Source organism: Hippocampus comes, unplaced genomic scaffold (genome assembly GCF_001891065.2).
Source record: "Hippocampus comes isolate QL1 unplaced genomic scaffold, H_comes_QL1_v1.1 scaffold130, whole genome shotgun sequence".
NCBI classification, from domain to species: domain Eukaryota; kingdom Metazoa; phylum Chordata; class Actinopteri; order Syngnathiformes; family Syngnathidae; genus Hippocampus; species Hippocampus comes.
In genome coordinates, this window is record NW_017842057.1 from 1,055,773 (window position 1) to 1,066,122 (window position 10,350).

A 10,350-nucleotide genomic window follows, 5' to 3' on the forward strand; every position below is an offset into this window, starting at 1 on the left:
TGTTCTCACACACACACACACACACACACACACACACACACACACACACACACACACACACACACACACACACACACACACACAAATACACTGCATCCTACATGCTCCTCTCATCTAACCCAAGGAAACAAAAATAATCACAATAAATATAATATTTTTAAAGTAATACTTCAGTATGAGCCTAACATTGTTGCAATGGACCTCATTAGGTTGTAGGTCATTGAGTCTTGAGGTACGTATCTATGCACAAAGACAACATTGGGCGCTATTTTCGTTCCCAGCGCAACTCTAGTGCAAAGCACATAAGTGGAATTTGATTTCATGGGGTACATATTTTGCTAGACTTGGCAAAGGTAGAATTGGGCATAACGGGGCGCCCTTATGGCCGGGAATGTATCCTTTGTCTGGCCAATCGTGCTGGCATCCCTCATTTGCATTAAAATCACGGCGGTCGGAGCGCACAGAGAGACTCATTGGGGTCTGTGGACTTTTTGTCACCAAATTCACCCGGAACGCCCAGCGATGAATAGCGCGTCGACTAAATTCACAGAAACGGTAAACTAGACTTGTGCCAGAACGAAAATAGAGATGCGGCCATTTTTACTCCAAACAAAGTCTACTTTCTGTGACCAAATTGTCAGGTGCATCAAGACAAAACCAAAGAGGTGCCACAGGGTCCCAAACATGCAAGATTGAACTTGCCCCGCTACCAGAATGAATATGCGCCCGTTTTTCTGCTGAGCGCACAGACTAACCAAAAGAGGGCCCATAATGTTTACTTTTGGCTCCTTATGGATTTTTGTTGAAGCAATATCTGAGCTCAATTGGTGTTGTTTTACCTGTGTTGCCACTAAATCCTGGGTAGCTCCAGTTGTAATGCTTGACTTCATCATACCACGAATCGACCGCTTCTTTCCCTAGACAAAACAAACGTTATCTCATGACAATTCCATGCAAACGATGTGCACGTAAGACTGGGAAACAAGTAAAATCAAACAACTGACCCATGAACATTTGCATCGAGTCACATGAAGTAAAAGAACAACACGGGCTAAAATCTTGAGTAACACTTGTTTTGAGAAGGGAAACACACCTGTTAGTTTAATGGGTGCCGAACTCCACATGTAATAAATATTCTCTCCATCACTGCTGCCGCTGTGCCGTATAACACCCAAAGCCAGCAAGCGATCCGCCCATCTCTGAGCCGCCGCATTAAGCTCGCTGTTAAGAGTCAGAGGCGGTGTATTGTGCTGAGCTCTGTAGGTGTTGTGAGATTCCAGGAACTCCTGTTGAAAGCTTGCATCTGCCGATCAAATTATAAATGATCTTTGTGATGAGAAAACAGGCTGGCATGGCCGCTGGAATTATTCCTGAAAGAAGAGCGCACTCACTCGCTGGCATGGCTGCTGGAATTATTCCTGAAAGAAGAGCGCACTCACTCACCTGCCATTGCTGTTTGATGTTACAAGGCTGAAAAAAAAGGAAATAGTTAAAAACCAAACCACGCTGCCATTTTTATACATCACAACAATATTGAAGAAGGAAAAAGGGATAGAGTCAGTGTGTTCGTCGTAATCTGGTGATGAGAGTATGACACTTGCCTGTCAAATAGCAGCGAACACAAATTACCTCTGGAGAAATGACTTGTTAAGATAGACTTCCTTTGCTGTCTCAAAATCGTCTGGCTTGAGACAAAATCGTCTGTCTTGATATTTATATACTTGAGATGTGGAGGTGGAGACAGAAACCAGCCTTTGCTTTGTTATGACCTCCGTGGGCTCATACAGCAGACTTCTTTGCGTCTTGTTCCGTGTCGGAGCTTCCTGTTGTGTAACTCAGTTCACTACACTCCAGCAATGTACATCAAATCATAGGTGGGACAACCTAATGTATACTTTATACTGCATTTATTTTTCTATATGGAAATCACAAACGGCGGATCAAAAGAAGCTGTTGCTCCATTTTGGGTTCTTTGCATTTGTATGTGACAGAGACAACCACAGATATAAACAAGTTTTGTGGCTTTGTCTGGGCTCCACCCCTCCTTGGCTTTCACGAGTTCCCCAACCGCAAAACAGGTTCTATCTTTCTTTTGGAAAACAATATCATGCCAACACACATATGCATGAAGATGCCGCATAGAAGCAGGTTGCAGCAAATACTGTTACAAAAGAAAAAAAACACATTCTACATATCATTCCGGAGTAGGTGTTGTGTTGCAGGTGGGTTTGACATGCAAAGACCTGAATGTAGCATGCATACAGAACATTCCAAGGCACCCAGACCTCAATAATTCACTTTGAAACACTGTGCTTAACACTTAGACTGACAATATGCCAGGACCTCACCCTACTGTGGAAAACCAACCCAAGGCAGAAACTAATTATTCCAAACAAATTAATTATCTACACATTTATTCTTTCATTGTATCCATCTTCTACTCTGCTTATCCTCCCCTAGTTTAATTGTGAGATTGTTATGTCATTGCTGTTAACACAAAATAATTACCCATACAACATTGTGGAAGGTGTGAGGCATGCGGTTGGCAACTCACCGCATAGATTAACTTTGCCGTGAATTGCACGAGAACTTGGTCGAGAAAACCCAAGTCGACGCCGTGGACGACCTTGTCCATAGGTTTTAGGCCAGTCTTGATTTAATCAACTCCGTCTCTGTCTCGTCTTCACTCGTCCACGAAAATGCATCCCGACTTAGTCCCAGTCATCATTTATTAAGGGAGGTTTTGGTCTCGTTTGGTCTCGTCTGGTCTAGTTTTTGTCCGGTGAAAATTTTGCGATGACAAAAGTATTTTTGCTTCATTTTCGGTAAGGAAATGAACACTATTTTATTCTAATTTATTATACTTTGCATCTTAATTTGAAATACTATCCCTAGAGCTACTAGGAAATTAAAAGATATAACAAACAAACAAAAACAAGAATTAATTAGCTAACTTATAAATAAAAAAATGTGCACATAAAATAATTACCAAGATAAAGTGTCCTCATTTGGGATCATACTCCAGATCTGTGCTCAGAAAGAACTCAACATATCTATTTGATACTGACAATATTCCTAACTGTCAACACTGAATATTATTCTGTTCAACTGAATTGTCTACACATGTCAAAGGTATTTAGCAGTGTGTTTGGACTTATGCCATCACTATCTCTGTAATTGAACAAAATGATCAATCTGTGCATGTGCAGCTCTGTCTTCTAAAACTTCAGTGATTCATTGCAGTAATCCCTCGTTTATCGCGGGATTTTCGTTCCAAAAGAACCCGTGATAAGTGAAATCCGTGAAGTAGGTTTTATTAAAAAAAAAAAAAAAAAAAAAAGAATAAATAGGGGAAAGGATTGTTTGAATAAAAAAAAAAAAAAAAAAAAAAAAAAAAAAAGCAAAAAAATGTGAGAGGGAAGAAATTTCACATGTGCTGTATGTGAAACATACAGCACATTTGACAATAAACTTGTACTTGATACTTGATCGTCAGCTTATACAGTTATTATACAATGCTGAACTATGTATACAATGCAGAGGCGATTGCTCCATGACTGCAAGGGAAGCTCAGCTTCCCCTAAAATGTCAAAAAGTGATCAAATTATATGTCTGGAGGTACAATTGTGTGGACATGTCATTGACTAAATACGCCCTCAACTTTTGTTCCGAATCAGCTTCTTATTACTGGTTACGACGTGACTCTCTTCTCATTCATTCCCGCAGCTTCACTGTGCTTTAAAGTATGTGGACGCTGAACGGTGACCCCGCGGACGCTGGGCGTCTAGAGAGTTCATTGTAGGTTGTCCCAATGCATTACTGAACGTTGACGCCGCGGACGCTGGGCGTCTAGAGCAGGTATGGGCAAACTACGGCCCGCGGGCCGGATCCGGCCTGTTGGTCTTTTTAATCCGGCCCGCCGAAGGTTGGTACACAATTAAGGTTCGAACGCTCAGCTTTTCTGCATGATGATTGGATGATCTGTCTGAGGCTGAATCTCTTTATGATTGACAGTGAAATGATCTTATGGTGAAGTCATCCTTTGGATTTTTTTGCAAAGAAACGGAGAGTAGAATTCACGTATAAATAAACGGGAACATTTTATGATGTAGGCCAAAATTGAGCTTCCCCTCCTTGACAGACCAGCATCTGCCACTGATACAATGAAACCAAAGGCCAAAAATTTGCAAAGGTAAATTTGCCAAGCTGTACAGAGACAAGTTGCGGAGACACACATTGGCCAGTCCCTTAGCCAATCAGGATGCAGAACACAATTCACTTTTTAAAAAAAAAAGCATTAAAAGAACTGCACTAAAAAAATCAGTGAAACAGCGAAGCTGCGGAAGGTGAACCGCGTTATAGTGAGGGATTACTGTATTACAATATATCCTCATTAGTAGTTAGAATTAGAAGCTAAATTTAGCCCCTCAACAGAATTAAACCTGACTGCCCAATTGTTCACCTTTGTTGTTGTTGTTGTTGTTGTTTTAACCCTTTCATGCACCCTGTAACCTGATAACATGGTAAACTGTCCACTGTAGTAACCGCTGTCCCTGAAAGGGATAAATACACTGTATTTAACTTAAAGAGGCATACCAAGAGCGGTGCAGGTCATCCATTGGACATAAGTGTGGGTTCCTGTTCCCAATAGTACATTCAATCGTTTATTGACATTAAAATGAAGTAAAACACATATGATTGCTGTCAGTAATTGCTTTGTGTATGTTTCCTTAAGTCTTACTCGTAATCTGTGACCCCTTTAATACAGGTGCGGATGGAACAGTCCTAACCAAGCCTTGTTGCGTGAACGGATGAAGCCTGCTCAAATGAGAGTCTTCTGAGACAACCAGAAGAGTCCAATTGCGGTGGATTCAGTGCCCTGAGAATGAAATTACTTCGATGAATGACAATATTTACTAGCAGGCCACTTTAATATCAATGCAAAGCAGAGGTAACACCGAAGCAACGAATCTCCAGTTGTACTGTCACTGAGTAGCAGAGTGTTAGGTTGATTGTTTTTAGTTATCATACAGTTGCTTATTATTAATAATAGATTGATGATGCTCGCAAAGAAGAACGCTTATGCCTGCAATGATAACTTGATTATGCCTGCAATGCCCCTTACGCTTTTAATAAAGATATAATGCTTTTAATCATTATATATTCACCTTTATAATCAAGAATGCTTCGTGCACTGTGTGGCAGTTGAGGGACGCAACCACCTTTCCGAGGAAGTGGTTGGGAAGAGATAAGTATTAAGACTAAACAGGAGCAAGGTCGGACGTGGACGGAACTGTCAACACCAGCTGCAACTTGGTGTTTTTGTAATGATTGCACACATGTACATAATTTTCACTCACATACACACACATAGTCAAACAAGTTCAGTGTGTCTTCAACAGCCCTCATCCTTTAGCCTTTGCCGGCCCCTGAGATGGATAAAAACTGGTGAATGGACATTTGAGAGTCTTCAATTAACCAAACAAACAGTTTCTGGAATGCGGGAGAAAAGCCAGACAAAGGCCATGCAAGTCAAGAGAGAAGGTGTGAATTCCACAACGGAAGCCTGAAGCAAACCACTGTTCAAATGTGCTGCATATCAAATATTAATTGCATTTAAATTGTTTTCATTTATTCACAGATACATTCGTTTTACAGAACTCATAAAGTTAAGTCATGGTTCAATAAAGTCAACATTCTACATTGAAGGACATGCTTTATAATCTAACAGTTCCTGTGTAATGTTACATGATGGAAAAACAATTTTGGATCAACCGGAGGCTCTCACTGCAATTTCTATGTTTCACCTCTGTGGGAATTTGTTTCTTGCAGTTTTCCACCAGTCTGCAGACACCAAGTATTAAGATTACACGACTAATCTCTGTTATTGCCCTGAGGCAAACTTGTTCTTGCTTCACTGCAAATCTGTCCTCAAATCCCTGGAAGCGATTCTCTTTCTCTCTCTGAAAAATAAAAATAAAACACTTCTGACAAAACTAACATTATTTAATCGGCTGTAAGGCACTGTCCGACTCCTGGAATGTTACCTGCTGTGCATGTGAAGCGGAGGGCTCCAGCCTTCAAAGTATGGAGCTGAATCTTACATCCAAAGAATTCAAAAACATTTTCAAAACCTCTGACAGTAAGTAATAAAATGCCTTTCCATTTACAACATATAGGCCTTCCTTGGGCAAGTCAAGTCAAAACATTTTCTTTACAAGAATATGTTCTATGCAGCCCCACTCTTCTAAACACGGTATTCGGATTAACATTTCGTTTGCGGAATATGAATTAAGCAGCAAAATTCACCCGTATTCATACATCTCGGGTGCGGCAATTTTGCCACATGCTGTTGACTGAAAATAACATCAAAGTTGCTGAGGGCTCAGGTGATGACCAATTACTGTGAAAACTGTGACATCATTTTCATCAAGTGGCAAAATAAAAGCAGAACAAATTATGCATGGTCATCAATGCTCTGGATTGAAAGTAATGTTATGTAATAATCTCTCTGTTGTTAGACAACTGGTCCACCAAATTTAAACTATAAACATTGGCAGTTATAAAAAAAAAAATCAGGCAGACAGCACATTTATGCCATGCAATATCGAGAGAGCTTGGTCCCTGTAACCCCAGTAAATATCAAGAGTATACTGCATTATAAATATTAATCACAATCCATAGCTATTGTCCCTCTGTTGCTACTAGTTTTGAATATACTTTTGTCAGTTTGGTTGGCTTTTGTTCCCTCAAGCTCAAGACAAATTTGATAAACAACTCCAGCGAAATGCACTTTGTCCTTATCAGCAGGATCATTGATTTAAGTGCTGTATACCATGTAAAGGAGTTACTAGCATTACACTGGAATCAAAATGTGGTCTAGTTCATAAGGTTGAAAGAAAGCCATTGCTGGTTCGAATTTTTGACAATACTATTGATTTGATGACCTGTTAAGTAATGTAAACCACAAAGGCAGTCTCTGGTTTATATTACTACTGTACTACTATTAGGACTACTACTACAAATAATGATTATAATAGAGCCAAGGACGCTTACAACGAATTACTTTTTTCTTATTTCAGTCAAACCGTGCTGTGAGGTTTTGGACCAGATCACTGCTTTGACAAAGGTAAAGGCACATCTTAACGGAAATCCCCCTCCCTCCTGTTTGCGTACGTCTGTGAAGATCACAGATATTGTTGCAGCAATGTTGCCTCCTGTTGGTGATTTAGGCGAGTTACAGCATCGGTGTAAACGTCTAATCCACGGTGCCCTCGAGAAGTGGATTACTGCATGAGAGCCAGTGCGAAGGGAGGCCTCAGAAAGCTTGTCTGAGGACAGGTGACCCGTGTGCCAGAAAGGGGAGTCATTTGGAACCTTTGTTTGACACGTGCCTGTGTGTGTGTGCGTGCGTGTGTGTTCGCGTGTGTCTACGTGTCTATGTGTGTGTGTGTGCGTGTGTGTGTGTGTGCGTGCGTGTGTGTTCGCGTGTGTATACGTGTCTATGTGTGTGTGTGTGTGTGTGTGTGTGTGTGTGTGTGTGTTTTTGTGTGTGGATGAGGGGTGTCAAAAGTAAATTAAAGGCAACATCTTTTCCAATCTGAAGCATACATGAGACAACTGTGTGGCACAACGATGCCATTTTAGTACCTCCAAACTCATGCCCCCCCAGGAATAAGAAAAAATCTCGCCTCCCCCCTATGAATAGTATCATTTGTGTATAAAATTGTTATAAGTACAGTACACCTCTGCATAACACTGTATCCTTATTAACATATAAGAGAATAAAAAGAGAAAGAAATATGGACCAATTTACAACCAAGAATAGCTTTATTAACTGTAACAGAAAAGATGTAAAGTGCATCTGAAATTCAAAAATAAAATTAAAATGGGGGCGGGCGCCCCACTATTTGAGAAGCACTGCATTAACCAAAGTTGTAGTCTGTAATTCAGTTCTATGTTGCTTACATGCTGTGATATTATGAGGTCTTTGCAGTTTGTAGTTAAAGAGGAAGTCAACCGCACCTGCAGCGGCTCCTCTCTCTCCTGAGGAAAGAAATTTCATCTGTGCTGTATGTTGCACATGTAGCACATTTGACAATAAACTTGACTTGAACTTGAACTCCAAGCTATATGACGCAGCTGTGATGTCATTTTCAGTCGACAGAAAAATGTCCGCCCCCTGAGAGTGCTAAAATCGGGTGGATTTAGCTGCTTAACTCATGTTCCACAAACGCAATATCAATCAGAATGCGGTGTCTGCACTAGTGAAGGCGCATAGAACATATTATTGTGAAAAATAATTTGCGGTTGACTTTGCCTTTTCATGATGAATGTGTTGTTAGGAGCACCACAGTTAATGTTAACATTTTGAAAAACTGTAGAAACCATAATAGAATATCGTTACGAGTCTGGACCCACGTGTTGTACTAACAGACTGTTGACATTCTCATACTTATATTTTTCTTGTACCTTAGCAGTTATTCATACATAAAATGACTGATGAACTGCATTTGGTTTACAGCTGCAAAGGCACACAAGTTCCCAAATGCATTATACGCAGGTAGATGATACTGAGGTACTTTCAGAAAGAAAAAGGCATACTGTATTTGTGTAATATGTTAGGATTGCTCCACCAGAACAGCAAAACATTTCTCTGTCTGGTCCGCCTTCTGTCCCCTGCTGTGAATTCTCTGTCGTAATGGCAGAGTTAATCTGACAGACAGACACAATCTGAAAGGCTCAGTGGAATGCCTTGTTTTACTATTAGATTTACTCTCCAAATATTACTTGGGGAAGTTCGCTTTGATCCTCGAGAGCTCTGCTCAAATCCCTTTCATTACCTGAGAATTTGAGTGGGCATCCTTCAGGCCAGGTTTGAAATGTTTTGATGGAGGCATCGAAGGGTTAACACAGGATGTTTTTGAAGGTCCCGTGGGGGCACTGCTCTCTGGCTTATTAACCCTTCATCAAGATTACACTGAACAGGAGGCCAGGTTATAGGACGACAGATTGAGGTCCGACAATCTCTTTAAACAAACAGAGAGAGAAACTATGACTGGATAAGAAGGCAGCTGCTTGTCCGAAGTAAGTAATAAGCATTAGCTATACATGTCCTTGTGATAAAAAATGAGCAACAGCAAAGTTTGCTGCTCACTTTGTTTACAACACTTGTTGAGCAGGCAGAAGAAAGCAAAGGCCCTCATGGAGGCAGACAGAGACACAGTCAGTGAGAAAGGCCCCAGTTGGCATCTAAATCACTTTATTGTGCTAATCAGGTATTAGCGACAGCTAGGGCAATTAGTCAAGTCACAAAAGAGATTTGTTCAGGAGAACCACAGCAAGGAAACATCATTTTGAATGAGAAATCTCAGGGATCAGGTGTCCTGCGCCGCTTCACTGTAAGATGCTTGAACAGGCCAGAATCCTCTTACTGGGACTCCCACTATCCACACTAATTCCTTCATGGAGGAAGTGGAACTGCAGTACTGTAAGTCATCACATTCTCTTATCATGGCTTCAGCTGTCAAGTCAGCGCTTTAACACAGATTTGCGCAGGATGTCTCAGGCTCGTTTCGGGCTGTTGATTTTTCAGCTTCTGTTTGGACTCGTGTTGATTGACTTTACAGTTTTGTGGCTTTGACGTTATCTCAGCCTTGTCCTGTTTTTAATTGCTGACCCGATTTCCTCTGTCTGAGCCATCGTGTTGTACACACCTGTGTCTGTTGTTGTCTTGCCCGAGTTGCTGTTTGTATGTTGCCCCATTTTTGTTCTTGAATATTTGCTCTAAGTATTGAGTTTGTTTGCCTGCTAGCTCTGAATTGCCTGTGTTTGAAACCGCTTGACTTCCACATACAATATTGTGACCCAGGCAGATGCTTTGCTTGGCAAAATGCCCTGCATAAGCAAAATTGATACATTTATCTGCTGTAACAAATAATGGAATATTGCGTGATCATGTGCTTTACACGAATATTTTCTGCAACAAAAATGCAAAATTCCACCGCATCTCATTCAGAATATGTGAGCTTTAACAGCTTGCTTAAATGAAATTACAGTACAGTACTTTTATAATATTGCATTTTTGTTGCCATATTGTCATAGCATTATCAGAAGACAATTAAATTAATTTTATTCTAATGTTGTGTCAAACGCGCAGAATCTAACTGTGTGGAAAAAACTTGCCATACGGATCTATTTAAAAAAAACAACCTCTCACGGTCATGTTGCATCAAGAGATTGCTAGAATTATTTAATTGCTCAGCAATCACCCACAATGCCTTTTTCCGGCTGTAATGCTGAGTGAGAGTAATTGTGACATTTTGTTTCAGCTGCATTAATGTAACCCAC

The 10,350-nt window shown here is 40.6% G+C and overlaps 1 protein-coding gene across 4 annotated transcripts in view; it reads right to left on the minus strand.

Annotated features, from left to right (window-relative positions):
• Nucleotides 1-1,975, minus strand: part of LOC109510596 (Golgi-associated plant pathogenesis-related protein 1-like) — a 6,699-nt gene extending 4,724 nt beyond the window's left edge. Inside the window, exons 1-4 of one of the 4 annotated variants that reach the window (XM_019861011.1) lie at nucleotides 1,602-1,975; nucleotides 1,444-1,470; nucleotides 1,094-1,303; nucleotides 840-917 (exon numbers count right to left, since the gene is read on the minus strand). In XM_019861011.1, the coding sequence (XP_019716570.1) occupies nucleotides 840-917; nucleotides 1,094-1,303; nucleotides 1,444-1,450 (295 nt within the window). In that variant the 5' untranslated portion in view covers nucleotides 1,451-1,470; nucleotides 1,602-1,975. Of the gene's footprint in view, nucleotides 1-839; nucleotides 918-1,093; nucleotides 1,309-1,443; nucleotides 1,471-1,601 lie in introns of all 4 variants that reach the window. The other 3 variants (XM_019861010.1, XM_019861009.1, XM_019861008.1) reach the window with 3 other exon arrangements.
• Nucleotides 1,976-10,350: the final 8,375 nt, after the last annotated feature.